This window comes from Helobdella robusta (assembly GCF_000326865.2).
Source record: "Helobdella robusta unplaced genomic scaffold HELROscaffold_4, whole genome shotgun sequence".
NCBI lineage: Eukaryota > Metazoa > Annelida > Clitellata > Rhynchobdellida > Glossiphoniidae > Helobdella > Helobdella robusta.
Genome location: NW_008704902.1, coordinates 3,390,956 through 3,410,734, shown reverse-complemented (window position 1 = coordinate 3,410,734; position 19,779 = coordinate 3,390,956). Strand labels below are relative to the sequence as shown.

Below are 19,779 nucleotides of genomic sequence, written 5' to 3'. Positions count from 1 at the left end.
ATTGATTGAGTGACAGACTGGCTGGCTGGCTGACTGACCGACCGACCGACTGACTGATTGTTTGATTGATTTATCTCATAGTATTGTATACATGAGAAAAAATCCGATTAAGCCAACCTACGGCTTCAGTAAGCCACTGTTTTTCACCTGACAAAAGCAATTTCTATATTTATACTGACAAAAATAATTGTGATATGAATATATTGATTTATTTAAAGCATTATATGTACAAAAAAGTGCTATCGTAAGAGTTCTATGAAACCCTGTAAGCCACTGCTGTAAGCCAACGTATGATTTCAGCAGCCAGTTTCTTATGAGCACCAGCAGAATGTAAAATATTCATTGAATATAATGAAGATAGTTGTTCAAATAACAATTTTGACTTATTTAGGCCGTTTATTTCATAAGCAAACGAATTTTTAACATGATCGAATAGTGTAAAAAAAAGGGTGACTATAGTTCAATCCTACTAAGCCAACCTTCGGCTTCAGTAAGCCACCGGATTTCACCGGACCAAAAGCAATTTTTATATTCAAATTAACAAAAATAATTTAATAATACATAATTTTATTAATCATTATTAAAATTAAATAGAATTACTACAATGTTTTAAGAATATTAAATCAAGTAAAAATTAAAAAAATCCATGCAATTTCGTAAGCCAACAATCCAAGCACGACAAATTGCCCGACCGATAGATCGAATTGATCGATTAGTCCTATTATTCTAGTTATGTGGTTTGGAGCAAGGGAAGACATTACTGAAAATAATTAAAAGTTGAAAAAATTGAGGTTTTTTGCATATCCCTGCTTCGACCCATAAGAAGGTGTTGTTTGCTGGTAAATAGGCCTCCCCTTGATATGGACGAACAAAACTGTTCCATTTGGCTTCACAACACAACCCTGATTATATTTAAATTTATTTATTTTTATTTAAGTTAAAAAATTGAAGAATCATTGTTCTGGTTATTTCTCGTTTGGTTTTTTTTACTTCTGCAAATTATTTGCTCTATCATTAAATCATTAAACTCAAAATAGTTAGCAAATTTCAGATTAACGTTTGTTCTACTTTTATCTATCTATTATAATAATATAATCTACTAATCTTGGCGTGTGCTTAAAATTTTATTCTAATTTTAATAAAATTAATATTTTTGAATCTAAATAAATAAATTAAGTTATTAAAATTATTAATTATTAAACATTGATTAAATAAAATATATAATAAATATTCCACTGTGGAACTATTTACTATAGTGACTATAATATAAAAAAATAACAGTATCATAACTAATATATAATTATAATTAATAATAAGATGGTAATTGGACTATATTAGAATTAGACTTTAGAGTAAAAGATTCCAGTATTAAATTTAAATAAAATTATAAATATAAAATGAATTAAAATTAAATAAATGACAGATTTTTGGCTTTGGTTGTTAACTTGTCAAAAGTTAGCAAACATTCAATTAACAAACGTTCTCTAGCCCTGACATTAAACAACTCACAATTATTAAAATCAGCTTAGCATCTATTAGTCTGTCTGTACCAAGATCCATAGTTTTTTCTGCCTCAGTTAGGGGTATCTCTACTCCTCCTTGTCCCATTAAAGCATAGGATGTTAACTGCTTTTTGACCTCCAATTTATAATATAGGACATTTGGAAGCATTTATTTTAAAAAATAAGATATAATTAAAAATATGATAGGCAATATGAATAAACATAAACAATTTTCAAAACTAAATGTTCATCCATATATTGGAAATTTGAAATTTCAGTTTTCTATTTTAACTTGAAAACCAAAACTTGTTTTTGAGTTTCATTTTATTTTTATAAATAAATATTTTATGAATGAATTAATTAGTAATGGAGATTTATTTAAGCACTTTAAATATTTTTAACAGGCTTAAAACTCATATGGACCAAGAAATAGCTATAGAAACGATTGAAGACATTAACACAAAACAGGAAACTTCAGAATCAAATCTTTTATCGAATGGTTTTGGCAGTGATGAGGATCTAAAGGTTGTAAATAATGGCTTTGAAAAGGAAGAGGTCAAACAAAGCCAGATAAAAGAACTACATTCTGAAACTCTGTCAGGTGAACCAAATAGAAATATTTCTATTGAAGATCCATATTTTGAAATCTCCAGTAGCAACAACAGTAAAAATCTTTTGAATAGTTTTAACTATTGTATTAATACTATTAATAGATAATTTTTCAACAACCCAGTTTTACTTGATGCAAAATTATAACATCTATTAAAATTTTTGTCTGTTATTAATATTGTAAAAACTAATGCTTATTTAGACTCAGTTGTAATGTTTAGTTATAATTTAAATACAGGGTATTTTTAGTCTGTATGTTCTAGATTGCATTTTTGAGTTTTTAGTTTTGAAACATCTTCAGAAAACTATTCCTTAGGTTAATTTTATTGAAATAATTAGTTACTAATTGGGTGTATTTTTGTGCAATAAAAGAGTAATGTAATTTGTGGTTTGTAATTTTTGCAGCTCCACTGAGTCCAGATGATATAAAAGAACCAGAGGAACCTAACCACATTGAACATTGCCCTCAAGTCAATCCCTGCAATGCTCTGGACAGTGAAGATATCAAATGCAGCGCCAATAATGGTACTTTCATTGTTCTTTTTTTTACTATTTCTTATTTAATTCTATTTTACTATAGAAATAATTTAGTTGAGCAGATATTGCAAGAGTTGATGATTAGCTGGATATTTTTTTGTCAGAGGGAGATGAATTAAAATCTGCAGAAAATGATGGTTGGACTCTAATTCTTGGCCATGATCAAATTAAAAAACGAGTAAATAACAATTTTAATATTGAAAATATTATCACAGTAAAATAATTATTTTATCTAAATCTAACTGAAATGGAATGAATTGCTTGAAACATAAAGGTAATAATGAAAGGAGATGAGAAAGCATGCAGACCTCGAAATGGGCAGCAGATCCAGTTGAAATGTTCAGGCAAGCTGGATGATGGGACAGTTGTTGATGTCCATGAGAAGTTAACATTGGCACTAGGAGAAGATGAACATATAAATGGTGATTGCCATTGATAATTATTTTTATAAATATTTTTATTAGTTCGAATTTTGTTTGAAATTGTTTCCTGAGAACTCATAGCTTGCCCTATATATGATCGTAGGAAAATGTTATTAAAATTTTAGTTTTGATTATCCATCATGGCACTTAGCACTTTTGTGAAGACTTATATTTGTTTAAAGTGTAAATACTAAAAGTTGCTTGCTCTTCAACGCTTACTGTTTGTTTCCAGCATAAATGGCACATCAATTACATATATATTAAATTTGTATTCGTTTTATAATTTTAGATCTACTCGAGTATTAACTAACATACAGCCATTACTTCAATGTTTTGCCATAAGTTCTATTAAGTACTATTCTATTAAGTTCTATTAAGTACTATTTCCTTTTGATAACTATATCACTTGAGGTGCAATCAACTATATGTCAAGTATTTGTAGTGGTCTACTTGTTATTGTCAACTGTTTGTAACTTATAACATTTATTTGTACAGCAAGAATAGTGATAATATTTATTTTTTTTTCTTATTGTATAATATTTTGCAATATCATTGCAGCATTTGATCTCTGTGTGCCATTGATGCACCCTGGCGAGGTGTGTGAACTGGTTACCGAGGCAAGATTTGCATATGGAGAGAAGGGTAGGTCTGTATCACCCAGGATGCTGTCAGGCAATGAATGCATGCATGGTGATTGCATGCATTGTATCATTCATGCATTGTATCATTCATGCATTGTATCATTCATGAGGTTGTTGAAATATCCGATTAAATGGATAAATGGATGATATTAGTTAGGCAGATGAATTGACAGATTTTTGTTCACCACAGAATTATTCAAATGTCATTGAATCAAATCAAACGAAACCAGGAAACCAGACATTCCAGGCAATGCTCGTATAACTTATGAACTGGAACTCTTGGATGTCCAAGATCAACAACCTTATTCCTCAATGCCTTTGCTCACTAGGACAAACATTGGGTGGGAGATTCACTTTTTAAAAATTCACTATTTCCCTTTCTATACTAACCGTTGTTTTTATTTTTTTCTGTTGATGCTTTTCTAAATCCTTAAAACCATTTTAATGTTTTACAGTTTTTGGTTTGATGTGTGTTCAAATATTCAAACATAAAAATTGCATCTCGTTTTGCCATGAAAAATCTTAATTGCACACAAATATCAACATGTTTTGTGATTTTTTTTGAGAAAAATACTTTTTATAACATTTACTGAAAAAAACTTTTATAATTCAATTTTTGGAAATTTGTTCCTATTTTTATTTAAAAATTTTAAATGGATGTTCATAGAGAAAGTAAAAGGGAGCGAGGGAATGAATTGTATGGGAGGGGTGAGTTCACGAGGTCTATTGATGCATATCACAGAGCTATCAAGGTTGGTTTACTTTCTATTTTCTTCATCTGATGCTTTCCTTGTTCATTGTTAGCAATATGCACATTGCATTGCTCAGTTTTATGTGCTTTTCTGAGGTTAAATGTCAGAGGGCATTGGAAGGCTTGATAATAATTGGTCAAATGTTCTGAAATAAAGTATGTCAAAATAGTACAAAAGAATCAAAATAAATGAAAATATTTGATCAGGCACTTGGCGATGATGACGAGCATAACAACAATGAAGACGACACCACACTGCTCCAGTCCTGGCTGGATTCCAGAGTTAAGTGCTTCAATAACATGGCTGCTGCCCAAATGAAGGTGCCTTTTCCTATTATCATCTGTTGATGATCTCTATAATGACATTTGTTCTACAAAACTTTGTTAATTTGTAATTATTATGCTGACTCTTTTTTTCAACATTAATGACAGATTGATGCCTGGGAAGCAGCTGCTAGGTCTTGTGATCAGGTTTTAAAGGTGCAGCCAGAAAATGTTAAGGCCCTTTTCAGAAAAGGAAAGGTTAATATTTTTATTTATATTTCATTTGTTTTAACTAGCTGTAAACCAAAAAAACTTGCGAATGGCGGTTTAATTTTGGGTCAGTCAAAACTAATGGGTTTCTTTGGTTATTGCATTGATTTTGTAATACTCTTTAAAATATCCCCAAATTTTCAGTGCCTCATGAATCAAAGAGACACAACTGGAGCAGTATTGTGTTTGAAAAAAGCTCTCAAGCTAGATCCAAATTCAAAGGTTCATGCTTTTGTATAATTTTTCTTTTTTCTTATTATTTGGCTTACAAATATTTGTTTATAATTTTTACAACATTTTGAGTTTAGGTTGTCCTGCAAGAACTACAGAAGTTAGAGAAAAAGAAACAACAAGAGAATGAAATAGAAAAAAATTTATATAAGAAAATGTTGGGCACAAAAACGGAAGAAACATCTAATAAAAAACTTCAGGTCGGTTTTGTTTTTTAACAGGTAAACGAAAAGACTCATCTGCTGAAGTTATAAAATATTTTTTCAATTTTCGTTCTTCGTTAATGACTTGTAATTAAAATGTTAACAGACTTCTTCTAACAAGTGGTTCTGGTATGGATTTGGAGCAGTTTCAATGGCTGGTCTCTCTGCACTCCTCATGGCTTACCACCGATGGTCATAATTACAACACCCTCAATGAACGATTCTTCTTCACTTGTGTTCCCGTTGTAACGTCTACATTGTAATAATTTCTTAATAGCTAATATTAATTTTTCATGCAAGTCTCATTGGTCTTAACTAATAGACTGAGTTCTGAGTTCTATTTATAGTACTTAACATTTTTCATACTTGTTTAAATATTCACCAAAAATTTATTTAAATCGATGAATTGTTCATGTGGATTTTTGATGTCTTGAACTTTGTTTATCAATTCAATTGATCGTCTGATATCCTAATATATAATAAGTCATTTGTAAGTTTTTTCTCACTTTGTCCTAATAAAATTGTCACGAAAATGTCGAAACTTATAAAATAAAAATTGTTCGGTCTTACCTTCGCTCTGATGCTACGTGTGGATGTGAAAAATATTTATGTAAAATTGCGTGTCTACGTGACCCTGACCAACGCCATCGTCATCAAAGCAATCGAATTGTTCTTCGTCTAAGTATTCGGTTTTGTTGAACTCTTCCTAAGTATTTGGTATTTGATGGATGAGGAGTTCTGATGAAAATTTACTCCGATTATGATTGTGAGTCGAGCTAATACAGAAGCTAATAAAGAGAGTTGCTTTTTATTTTAATACATTATTATTGTGCTACGCATATTGATATGGGATAATTAATACGTAATGAGATTTATGTTACAAGTCTATAATAACGCTCAATCAAGATATTTGATGCGTCTATTCTAGAATTAAAATTGCTTTTTTAGACGTGAAAGGACAAGACGAGTCGGAACAAATGCATACCAGCTGAACTGAAGGTAAATGGTAAATGTGACGAATGGTTCAGCCAGATGTTGTAGTAATGGCAAGCATCTGTGATAGTTGAAACATGAGAGTTGAAAGTGAAGGACGAGTCAAAAGTTATACCTAAAAACTAGTGGTTGGAGGAGACAGGAAACATAACCTCTCTGAACATAAATATTAATAACAATCCTAACTATAATAAAGTATGTTTAGTAATTTTTGCCTGCACGCAATATTGTTTATTAATATTAATTGCAAAAAATTTATATATAGAATGTATTCTATACATTTCTTCATTCCATTTGTGTATAGTGTCCTACACATTTTCTACTTTTCCACCATTTGCTCACATATGTTCACATTTCTCATACTCAGGAACATTTTTTAAAAGTAGATCGAATGAGATGAGCACCTGCTTGACAACGGGTCTGTTGTTCCTCGTTGCTATGTAAATCGTTCCAATATCTTAATCTGGTTGAATTGTCGTTGCAAACAAATTTCAAAGTTATATTTATTTAATTTTAATAACGTAGAATTATAATTACATATAAGAAATATTTATTTTCACTTACTCAATGTATCATTGATGAAAAACTAACTGCCACTTAATTTTTTTAAATTAAATTTAAAATTAAATAAAATCCTTTTTACCTTTTCTTTTTGCTATTTATTTAGTGAATAGTATTTACGTTTAGCATAGCTTTTTTTGTTTTTTTTTTAGTTTAGTTAGCTTTTCTCAAAAAAGATTAAAAAATTGCTTCTTATTTTTTTTAGAGAATTAATCATTAATTAGCAAATAAGCAATCATGACTGCCGGTTCAATAGCGGTTCCTGTGATCATTCCTCTGAGACCTCCTATTCTGGGCCAGCCCAAGACATTTATTGACACAAACACAAGAATTGAAATGAAATCAGGTTTTGAATAATTTGTCATTTGTAAACATAAAATAAACAAATTCAATATTAAAGCATTTTAAATAAAAGGAGAACTTATCCTAAAGACCTAAACTGCTTGAAAAAGATTTTTTTAGTTTTGGCGTTATTTTCATTGAGCTACTGAAACATTTAAACATTTTTTGGTTTCCTAATTTTAACAGATACTCCAAATGTTCGAATATTTTTTACAATTAATGGACTTAAGCCGGAACCTTTTGAAAGTTTCAGCCCTGAAGCGAAGTCCACAATGCAGTACAAGGAACCCATCTTTCTGGAAGCCGGAAAGAAAACTATCAAGGCTCTTGCTATTTCTGAGTAAGTTTAACTGTAGAAATTTTAAGTGCAGTCTTGTAGTAAGTATTTTTTAATTAAAATCATACACTCAGTGACAACCGTCAAAGTTACATAGTTACAAAAGTTTTTGATGTAGAGTTCGTGCCAACACAGCACGAACAGAGTGAAGCAGTAGATAACTTAAATTTCATGAACGACATCCCGTCTAATAACGTAAGTTTTTAGATTTTGGTCTTTTTTATGGTTGTTTAAAACTCGTTATTATTCGTCTTAAGTCGTTTATAACGGCTATTATTTCAGAATGATTTTTAAAACGTGTGTCCTCATGTGTGCGTGTGTGAATTCAAAAAAGAGCATGTTTGAATTTTTCTATTACCTACGCTTGAAGTGTAGGTCGAATGACGCTCAAACAACTAGAGTTTATTGATTTTATAGTTTTAATTTAATCTATTGTCGATTTTCGAAACCTAAAAATATTTTCCTGCCGGAATATTTTTTAATAGTTATCACTATCACCCAGGACGCCAAGCATAAAGTGAAGAAATTTGTACACAACATGATGGATAGCAAGCAGGCTTGGACGGATATCAAAAGTAGGCTTTCAAGTTTACCTTTTACTTTATTAATTTTCTTCTGCTTAATTTAAATAGATTAACAAAATATGTTTTGGTACTATCAACAACTACCAATAAAATGGTTACCTGTCGATATTTATTAATGATCGACAAATCATTAAATGGTTTTTTAAATTTAAACGCTCTCGATATTAAAATAAAATTGAATGAACAACTCTTTTCATTCATTCACTTAGATTCAAAACAAGTTCAATTTAACAAAACCCTTCCAAATAAATTCCTTGCTATGGAAAGATCGAGAACCCCTGATGACGGCATGTTGGTTCGTGTTGCCTTTATTGAATATCGTTGTAAAATAATGTAATCATCATTTATATTTCATAAAGACAGTAACAATCGATAAGAGTGATTGTTATTAACAATCAGCAACATTTATTTTACCCTGGCAGAAAAAGTCAGGCTTGGCGGGTTTCAGGACAGGCGCCCCCGTCATTACAGACTCCAATCAATTTGTTCGCTTGCAGAGAGAAACAGACTACCTCAAGTTTATCTCTTAACGTTTTTTCATTGATTCGCTTTTATATACGATTTGTTTTAATGTGTTCTTTGCGCTTACAATCGGTCATCGTTCTAGATGAACCTCAAAATAATTAATAAAACATGCAAGTGAATTACGCCAGTGTCGTGATAATGGAAACGACGTTGACAAAGATAATGTCGGATGATTGATGGCGAATATAGTGATGATCACATTAATGGCGATGATGATCATGATGATAGGGAAATGTTGCTAACGAACTGCAGGTGCTCATATTGTTTGGCTCCTAGACCCGTGTCTGATCCGTTTGCAAGGTTTTGTAATGATTGTGGACACCCCATCACTCCACTCATCCAGAACAAACTTCCTCCTCCTCAAGTTAACCAAGTAATATATGTACACTGTATGTACATTGTACGTACACTCTATGTACATTGTATGTACATTTTATGTACGTTGTATGTACATTGTATGTACATTTTATGTACGTTGTATGTACATTGTATGTACATTTTATGTACGTTGTATGTACATTATATGTACCCCGTATGTACGTTGTATGTACACTGTATGTACGTTGTATGTATTGTACGTACAGTTTATGTACGTTGTATGTACATTGCAACCACCACAAGACATACAGTCTTTTTCGGTCTCCTCATATTCAACTTCATAACTCTTATTCACTTATTTGATATGTTGTCGATTATGAATAAACTTTGAAAACTTTGAAACTTTGTGTTCATGCCATGTCCTTATCAATCAGCCTCATATTGTTAACAATGTCATTATATATCTAGACAATTTGAAAAACAGCGGAAACAACACTGAAACATCACGCCAGAACAAATTCATTCGTCATTCCATCTCAGGTGGGCAGATGTTTTACATGTCAGTCAATGGTGCCTTTCAACATGGCCTCATGCATCGTATGTGAATCCCCCCTCAAACAACAATGCCTTCCGAGGTCAGATGTCAAACTCTCCTCAATGGTTCCCTGTGTGGTCTGTGGCACTGCGAACCAGGCCACCCTTCGATACTGCGTCACATGCTGCGCTTCCTTACCCGAGGTCCGTTATATCTTCTTGCGTGTTTTTAGCGTGTTTGTTACTGGCAGATGCATATTTTGCATGGATAGTTTTAGGTTGAGTGTTTAAAACTATGTGGATTTTTTGTTTTTTTTGTTTTTTATCGGAAAATCTTTCAAAAAAGATATCTTTATTTATTTCATTTTTCTTTATTTTTTAATTTAAAAACTTATTTGAGAATTTTGTTACTTGTTACATTTTTCAAATTTTAAATAAAAATTGATGATTTGCTTGATAGTCAAACCTGCCGGCCAGTTTGAATATCTCACCAACACGAAGCAGTAGCGCCAACAATCTCTCCAAAACTTGCTCCAAGTGTGGCAGGGTCAACAGTTCGAAGGCCAGGTTTTGTGATTGGTGCCAGTCCAAAGTATGTAACTACATGATTTTTTGCAAGTGTGGTGACGATGGGATTGATGATGCTTATGTTATGGTAATGATGATTAGTTAGTTACTCATTTTATGATCCTTTTAAAATTAAGGTGTCTTGCGTTGTGCAACTATTAAAAAATTGTTTTTGCTGACATGGCTCAAGCTTGAAATGCGCTTTTGGTCAAATTGAAAAGTATAAAATTTTCGTTATTATAGAGGAGTGGCATGTTCAGGCGAACAGATGTGAGCATGTAACGTGAGGTACAGTAAATATTAGCGGTTTAAGAAGCGGTTGAAGTGACGGTACAAACAACAAATGATGCGTTGTATGCATTGTGTACATTCATAACTCACCCACCTTGACTTGAGACATCTTATGACGATTATGGATTAATTTTAAAGAATATGTTCTTGTAACGAGATTTTGCTATTTGTTATGTTACTAGTTTTATGGTTATGGCAATGTTTTATTTTTGTTACGTCTACTTCATCATACTTTAGGTGATGTAAGATGTAATTAAACTTATTTCATTTAGTGTATGTCGGTTGATCGAATGCATTTTTGATATGAAGATTTGTCTCGAACTTTTGCTATTTATTCTCATCTAACTGAAATTTTTAATTTTTCACGAAATGAAAGATTTATGATTTACCGTCAGACGCCAGTTATGTGGTGAGTAAAGAATAACAAGATGTAACTACTTTTCATAGACTCTTGCAAAAGCTTCAAGTGATAATCACGTGCATATGATTCCGTTTGGTGATTGATCGTTCGTTCACTAGAGCTTTCAAAGATTTTTACGCTATTAAATTTTATTATTTATATGAATATAAATCTTTGCTTTAAAAATTTAGCTAAGATTTCATTATAAAGATTGTAGTAATTAGAAATATACATTCAATTTTTCTATGCAAAATTTACTTACCATATCCTTTACTTTATTATATTATTTTGCAGCTTTCACATGTTCTTCGAATTTAAAAAAAATATTGTTCATTTTTTGCTTGTTCATTCAATCATTCATTTATATTTGCTTGCTTTTTCCTAACATGTGTTGGAAGTTTAGCTAACTAACTCACCTCAAATTTCTTTCGACTTCATGAAATTTATGTGAACAAACAAATGCAAACAACCAGACTGCTTCAATTGTGGTTTTTTGTAAACTTGTTTTTGTTTTAATAAAATTGTATAAATAATTCTAATTATATCAATTATCTTATCAGGGTTATTAAAAACACATATAGGCAATTCCACAATATCTTAAATTAAATTATCTACCATTCCACAATCCCTAAAAAATTCGTGCTGTAGATAAAACTCTGCATGTTCTTTGTGCTGTCATCTTAGGAATGTTGAGTGCATTCTATCTTCAGATGTGATGGGATGGAAAATTGTATAAGAGCCGAATGATTGCTGGCTCCTTTCTTCTTATGCTTATAAATAACTTGGCTTTGCCTCGCTGGTTTTAATCGCAATCAGTTTATTTCGCTGTTTAGTTGATAGTTTTTATTAATAACCTATAATATGCTTTGTTGCGCAACACACAGCCGATCGCATGCAACAAGTGCGGAACGACCAACCAGGCTCATGCTCATTATTGCGCTAACTGTGGCAACTTGTTGCAGTTCCCTGCTGACGATAACATGCTTCCTGGGTTCGTCACTTTCTTCTGGCATGTTCAAATAATTTTGACATTAGATAACTTTTTCGGTTAATAGTAATTTTGATAGAAATGCGAATTTGTTGAGTAGATTTAGATGCAAGAGATGATTTGATATTTGATTTTTAAAATGGTCTTTTTGTTTTGACATAATCATTAATAAAACTTGTAACTACATGATAGGATCTTTAAAAATATTCACGTTTTTATATTTTAATGCATTTCAGATCTTCGATAAACGGAATGGTAAGAATGATTCGTTATTAGTTACTATCAAAATAAACTCATCGGTCTCAGATGACTGTTTTCAATCATTTTGTTGTAAAATTTTGTGAAAATAAATCAAGTTTCTAAAAAAATGTATAAAAAGACAAATCTTCTGTTTACATCTTAATTAAAAATGAACTGAAGATGTCCATGAACGGACCTCCCGCGCTGCAGACCACAGAGGCAGCAACCCAGACTGTCGGTCTCTTCTATCCGTCGGTGCCAAAGTTCAAACAGATGAATATTCTCGAGGGTCTCCTGGGTACTAAGGACATGAGCAACAGCAAGGGAGGAGATTGGGTGGACCAGAAACCAATCATCACCAGTGCCGTGTCTCCAGGAAGAGGTTATTCGTTTGTTATCATCATCGTCGTTGTCTCATCATCGTCATATTATCATTTGTTCTTCCGACTGCTGTTTCTGTCTGTAGCCAGCAATGCTTCAATGTTCTGCTTCCACATCTTTCTTTCTCATTTGTTTCAAATGTGTCTCACACTTTCAGTGGTTTTCCAGTGAAGATAAAATTCAACCTTTTCAAACATTACTCCAAGTAGTCAATACATAAATCTAATTTCAAAAATTTTTGCGCTCTTGTTTTACTCATTTTTATGAAATCTCCTTTTTATTTTATTCAATTTTTTGTGGCACTTTGTTTTTGGGTTTTTCTTTTTCTAATTTTTCTTGACTGCTTCACGATCCTCATAGCTGATCTTTATATTAAGCATGCACCCACCCATCGGCTATCTCTGTGTTGGGTTCCGTGTTTGTTCTCAGGTTTAATATTGATATCATCACACAGGCATACAGTATTCCAAGATTTAATTTCAAATAGACGTCCGGTCACCTAATCTCTGAAAAACGGTTCTCTCCAATGCTTCTTAAACATTTCCTCTTTTGTTGCTTTCCACTTCTCTTCCTCCACTGAGGCAAAGTTCTCAAAGACCACCCCCTGTTTCATGGACTCTTCTGTTTCTCGCTTCTAAAATAATTGAACTTTCTGATTCTGACTATTATATTTTTAGTTTGTGATTTCGTGAAATTTGTCATTTGAGTTATAGCTCGCAGTTACAACATTTTTGTCATGTTTTCAATAAAAACATTAAAACATCTTATACAATTATTTTCCAGAAAAATGTCGTTGGTATTGGTAACATGTTGTTGATGTCCTAGGCAGAGTGTAATAGATCTTTAACCTTCTTTCTCTGCAGGTTACTGGCGCAAGCAGGTGGAGCACATGTGTGCACATCTGAAGGCCCATGCTTCCAAGGACACAAACTTCAGATCTCTCATTGCTCATCCCAGGATGGGGAAGGTGATGATGATGATGATAGTTATGTTGTTGATGATGATGATGATGAGGGCAGTGATGATGAGGATGATGTTTATGGTGATGATTTCTACGTAGTGATTGCTGTGTAAACTTTGGTGATGTTGATTTTTTTGACAACCAGGGATAGAAATTACACGTTTATAAAAAAATTATTCATCTAATTATTATTTGTTAGATATTTCAAGTGTCTTGTTAACTAAAAATTGCTGATAGTGATTCACTGAGACTTTTTTGAAACACATTTAATAAAATCTTTCAATCATTCTTTTATAATTAATTTTAAACAATTTCAACAAAAAAACTCCTTTTTAACATTTCAGTTACTGCAGGCCACCGTTAATGAAGATGGTTACGAATTGAGTTTGACCTTGAATTTTGCTCTCAGGTCACCAGATAATATCGTGAACACGAACAACCTAAAAAATGACAGAATGAGATCTGCAGGCAGCAGGTTCAACAATGATGATCTGATGACACTCGATGATCTCATTGCCGAAGACGATGATGACGATGCCGATAACGACGACAGTACGTTAGAATGTTTAGTTACATGTCAAAAATAAGTTCTGAATCCGTAACAAATTTTTTTAAATATCTCTAAAAGGTTCATCTAACTTTGAATTAAAAAGGCACGTAGTTATGAATTCAAATTTTTCTTATGAAGACCCAACGAGAAGAACAGGCATGGGAGATACCTCGCAAAGAAGAAGCAACCTGAAAAAGAAGAACAGCAACAGCAGACAAATGAACAACGACGACGTTAACAACACTGTAAGTGAACTGAACAAAAGTCTGACGAAAGAGGTCGGCAAATTAGGTCGTGGACGCGTTGAAAAAGTTCAAGAGCTGATTCTTGAGGTATGCTCATAAATTTACTTAATTTTTGTTATTTATTTATTTTTGATTTGGTTGTTTCTCTTTGCAAATCTCTGAAAAATTTACTTTTGAAATTTGTTGACGGTAATGTATCGCTTTAAATCTTACAATATAATATTAATAATGGATCATTGAGATTGCACACATGCAGGGAGCCTCACCAAAGGATTGCACAACACGTGACGGACTGACACTCCTCCACCATGCAGCCATCTACAAACACTACCACGTCATTCCGAGTCTGGTAGAAGCTGGTCTGCACGTAGACAGTGTGGAGAACTCAATGCACAACACGCCACTGCACGAGGCTGTCAGGGAGCACAATGTGAATGCTGCTGCTGGGGCTGATCATGGTGCTGCCCTCAAAGTTGTCGAAGTTTTATTAGGGTTAGTTGGTCTTGTGGTCGTTGTGTTGTTGCTGTTGTTGGTGTTTTTGTTACTGTAATGATGACGTTGGTGTTGTGTTGTTGGCTCTGCTGACGATGATGTTAGCGTTTTTATTGTTTTATTTATTTTTTCATAAAATTTGATTGATGGCTCTTATCTCTCGCCATTTTTCAAGATAAAAATGTTTGTATTAATAAAATTTCCTGTCGTGGTCTTAATACATTTTTATTCACTCAACTATTTTTGTTTTGCAATTTCCCTGAAATGTGACCACTTGAATTTAACGTGTACCATCTGTTGAAGAATTTTTTTTAGTTGGTAAAAAATTAAAAGAGAGCTTATTTCTCTTGCTGATAGTTAGTTTTTTTGTAATACAAATTTTATTCGGGTATACGAATTATTTAATTAAATTACTGAATGAAAATTTTGAAACAATTTTTAAGGTGTGGAGCCAGTCCAACAAAGAAGAACAAGCTAGGCGAGACTGCTTACGAACTTGCAATCAGAGTTGGAAGGCAGGACCTCGCCAACAAGATGACCATGTACATCGCACAGAACAACATCAACAAACTTTCCAAACCGAAAAAAATTAACTCGGATTTTTAAAATCATTTAATTTAAAATCTTAATGAAAATTAATCTTATCGAAAACCAAATATTTTTTTCAGTGTTCTTTCATAGTTTAGCGTAATGTATGGTAGTGATGTGATTTTTATTTGAATAAGTTTAAATGAAAATTTTTAACAGAACACGGTGAACTTGGGAATGAACACTTTTAAGCTAAACGCTACAAATATCGTCGTTACTCGTTGAGCTGTTTGTTTTTATTGTAGGATTCATTTGCTTTCTTCACGTAATTTTTTAATTTCTATCCTTTGTAGTGTTGATTTAATACATTCTTTGCTTTCGTTATACTGACGTTGTTGTTATTTCTTAAAATGAAATATTAGGAGCTTTCAAAGAGTTTTCTTCTGTCATCATTAACATCATCACGAACATCATCGTTATCATCATCATCGCCTCGAAATCATCATCATCAACAACAACGTCATCACGCGACGACCACCATGACAACAAACGCCATCATACATAATTTACTTTTTGCACGTATGATAGAAAAACTTCCTCCACCTGCTAAAAATAATTGCAATTCCTTTTTCCAAGAGTAATTAAATTTCCCGTTGAAAAGACTTTGAGTTTCGAAGAAATGAATTTTGAAATGCTATGCAAAGCGAAACAATGACGATGAACATTATTGAAAAAGATGGAGATGACGACGATGATGATATGGTAAAACCGTCAGAAATTATTGATGAAGATCGCAGCATGTTCCGCATTAGTTAACCTCCTGTTTAATTTTAATTTTTCGATTTTTCTAACTGTAGATCGTAAATCATTGTCAAATTTCTTGAGTTCAACACCAATTTTTTTTATATATTTTAAGCATGGTAGAACATTTAAGCATAATACAACGAAAATGTTTTTTCGGTATTCCTATACCATCTTCGGTGTTCGAATTGATACGTTGTGCATGTGGCCAAATGCTCAAGTATATATTATATATATATATACTCTGTCTCTACAATGTTAATTGCTTGTTTGTTTAACATTAACATTAATTCCTCTCTTCAACGCGAAGAATGAAAGCATCAGTAACGAAAATTATTTCTTACTAAGACAAATTGAAAAATTCGAATATAAGTTGATAAACACTAATAAATTGGTGTAATTTATTACATATTGTCAAGAATTTGATCTTCTAACCGCATATATATATATATATATATATATATATATATATATATATATATATATATATATATATATATATATATGGTTATCGTGGCTATTGTATTGTTTGTTTTCGCTCTGCTAGAGATTCTCGACTTTCGGAGTTTTAGTGTTGATTTTGTTTCTGAAAATTGGACATATTATTGCAATTAAATTCTAGATACTGTTTTAATTTAATTCAATATTTAAAGTTGCTTATTTTTGGCATTTGAATCGAATTTTCATAGAGTTTATTTAGTCACGTGTTAATTGCAGTGTACAGTTTTGTTCCACCTGTTATTATGAATACACGTCAAAATCCAGGTAAGAAAGACGGTGTACTTACGTTGAAACAGCTTCAATGTTTTCAGTGTGAGTGCACGGCTAATGTTGATTCAATGTCTGACGAGGTTTATTCAGTTGTACGTTTAAACGGTAACATTAAATGGTTCTGTGATAAATGTGTAAAAAACGTTTGTGACATGAAACTGTTATCTAAATCTATTGATGACATAAAAGTTACGTTCAATGAAAAGTTAGACAAACTCAACGATGTAACTGCTTCAATTAAGACTAAATTGGAAGAAACTGATTTGGGGCTGTTGAATAAATCGATTGATGAAATCAGTAAATCACTTGATGAAAAAGTTAATGCCATCAGTGCCAACCACGTCGCTATAAAATCGCAGCTGGACTCGATTGAGTGCACATCGGGAAAAAAGTTAAATCAGAGATAAGCGGCCTCAAGTCTGAAATGATGAAATCTTTTGCTAGTGTGGTCAGCACTGAAGTGAAACATAGTGCTAAGATCATCAATGAAGATCTTAAAAATGTCCGAAAAACACTAAATGATGTTGCTGATGCTAAAGAAAGAGAGGCTAATGCGATGCTGTTCAGGCTGGGAGAAGGCCTTGTTGACAAGGATCGGGTCATAAAAATGATTGCAAAATTGACTGATGACACTGTCAACGGAAAAAATATACTGAAAGTTTTTAGATTGGGTAAGAGAGGTGAAGGAGTTGTCAGGCCAATCCTCATCATGTTTGATGATGTAAAAAGCAAGGAATATTTCTTTACCAATTTGTACAAACTCAGATCTTTGAACGATGATTTTGCACACGTCAAATTGAGTCATGATTTGACTGTTGATCAGCGCAAGGAGCTGAAAAGAATTTTAGATGATGCAAAGGCGAGAGAAACCAACTGTAAAGAGGGTTTTTTATACAGTGCGAGGGGAGGTGGGAAGGTGGAAAATAGTGAAATTTCCGGCAAAAAAAGAGTCAAATTAATAAATGGTAGAGTGGGTTCGTGCTTTGATTTGTTTGGATTAGTTAAAAATAAATTTCATCACCTAACAAACAAAGGATCTAATGTTAAATACAATGTTACGATTGGACTGTTAAATGTCAGGTCAATTTCAAAGAGGGTAGATGATGTTCATGGGTTACTTTGTGATGGGTTGGATATACTGGTTTTAACGGAAACATGGCACGGGTTGGCTGGAAATATTTCTATCAATCTGGCCATGCCTGCTGGATATCAGTTTGTTGATTTTGTTAGGCAGCATGATCCAGGTCACGGTGGTTTGATAGTCTACTTTCGTAAAGAATTCAAGTACAAAAAAATAATTCTTCCACAACTTACTACACTTGAAGCTGTTGCTATCCAATTTTGGGTCAACGGAAGTATATTCATTCTGATTGCTATATATCGACCTGGCTCAGCACAACTGTCTGTTTTATTTTTTCAAGAACTGGTTTCAGTTTTAAAGCAGATTACAGTCTTGGGTTCTAACGTTTTGCTCATGGGAGATTTTAATGTACATCTCGAAAGAACTGATGATCCATATTCCATCCGATTGGGTGAGGTATTTGAAATCTTCCAGTTAGTCAACCACATTAACGAACCAACACATGTGTTGGGTGGTACTTTGGATTTGGTAATCAGTTCTTGTGACTTTCCTGTTACCAACATAAAAATATTTCCAAGCGGAGTGATGTCTGACCACAGTTTAATAACAGTTGAAACATTGATTCAGACATTTCGTAAAATAACTGCGAGACATGTCAGGTCATGGAAAAGTCTGGACGGAAATCAACTGGCTAGGGCTGTTTTGGATTCTCCAGTCTCTGGGCCTTGTCAGAGTAACGATGTCGAGATTGAATTAAAAATGTTTAACGACGAGTTAAAAAAAATTGTCGACAGACTTGTGCCTTGGCGTTTGATTTATGACAGAGGAGAGAGCATGGCACCTTGGTTTGATGATGATTGTCGACGGGCTAAACTAACTTGCAGGCGGATGGAGAGGTCATATAGAAATCACTCGACGATTGATCATCGAAATGACTGGTTGGTTTCTTTGTCAGAAAGAAATAAACTTTATTCTAAAAAACGTTCAAGTTACTGGAAAAATTTGGTCAAAGCTAACAACAACTCCAAAAATCGCTGGCAGATTGTGAACAGGGTTTTGTGTAGAATAAACAAAGTAATAAATCCGATGATAATATCAACCTAAAAGCTTCTCAATTCATGCAGTTCTTCACAGACAAGATCAACAAGATTATAATGTCTACCAACGTTTTGGTTCCGTCAGCACATCACAGTCTTGTTACAAATCTTGTTTCATTGGCAGATTTTCCAGAAATAACAGAAACCGAACTTAAAGGCATCATAATGAATTCTCCTTCAAAAACAAGTTCACAAGATATTTTTCCGACGCATATTTTTAAGAAATATATACACTTGTTTATCTGCTTTCTTACAAGTTTGGGTAAATTTCCTGCTGGGTTCAAACATGCTATGGTTGTCCCGATTTTAAAAAAAGCCAATGGTGATGTCAACGATGTTGCAAAGCTACAGGCCGATATCCAACCTTCTGAATATCATCTGCAAATGCATGGCAGACATATCCGTAGGATATGTTCAAACATGCTATGTTCAAATGCATGGCAGACATATCCGTAGGATATGTCTGCCATGCATTTGCAGATGATATTCAGGTGCTGGTTACTAGTTCTCCTTGTTTGTTCAAAACTGAAGTTGAGAGATTTATCGGATGTTTATCAGAGGTAGGACGTTGGATGTCATCAAACTCGTTAAAACTAAACGAATGCAAAACTCAATTACTTCCGGTTGGAACGTGGCAGCAATTGCTGAAAATTGATTTTAGTTCTGTTAAAATGGGAGATGTGATATACCATTAGCTGATACTGCTTCCAACCTTGGTGTTTTGCTTGACAACAAGTTATCAATGAAAAATCACATCAAAAA

At 32.9% G+C, this 19,779-nt stretch overlaps 3 protein-coding genes across 3 annotated transcripts; all 3 read left to right on the top strand.

The window, feature by feature from the left end:
• Positions 1-1,919: 1,919 nt before the first annotated feature.
• On the top strand, positions 1,920-5,986 carry HELRODRAFT_188959 (hypothetical protein; the record flags this gene model as incomplete). The annotated part of the gene is made up of 12 exons (XM_009024621.1): positions 1,920-2,103; positions 2,517-2,636; positions 2,753-2,826; positions 2,923-3,070; positions 3,629-3,716; positions 3,942-4,052; positions 4,379-4,463; positions 4,670-4,783; positions 4,895-4,984; positions 5,141-5,218; positions 5,305-5,427; positions 5,537-5,986. The coding sequence occupies 12 exons, from the start codon at positions 1,920-1,922 to the stop codon at positions 5,627-5,629; spliced, it is 1,308 nt and encodes a 435-aa protein (XP_009022869.1). The 3' UTR covers positions 5,630-5,986.
• Positions 5,987-8,720: 2,734 nt separating this feature from the next.
• HELRODRAFT_67144 (hypothetical protein) lies at positions 8,721-15,345 on the top strand (the record flags this gene model as incomplete). The annotated part of the gene is made up of 11 exons (XM_009024288.1): positions 8,721-8,764; positions 9,025-9,145; positions 9,631-9,828; positions 10,085-10,216; positions 11,767-11,877; positions 12,291-12,492; positions 13,355-13,458; positions 13,797-13,927; positions 14,151-14,334; positions 14,504-14,739; positions 15,183-15,345. Coding segments are annotated over 11 exons (1,626 nt in total), but the record flags the coding sequence as incomplete, so codon positions are not given.
• Positions 15,346-17,263: 1,918 nt separating this feature from the next.
• On the top strand, positions 17,264-19,172 carry HELRODRAFT_162406 (hypothetical protein; the record flags this gene model as incomplete). The annotated part of the gene is made up of 2 exons (XM_009024620.1): positions 17,264-18,647; positions 19,045-19,172. The coding sequence occupies 2 exons, from the start codon at positions 17,264-17,266 to the stop codon at positions 19,170-19,172; spliced, it is 1,512 nt and encodes a 503-aa protein (XP_009022868.1).
• Positions 19,173-19,779: the final 607 nt, after the last annotated feature.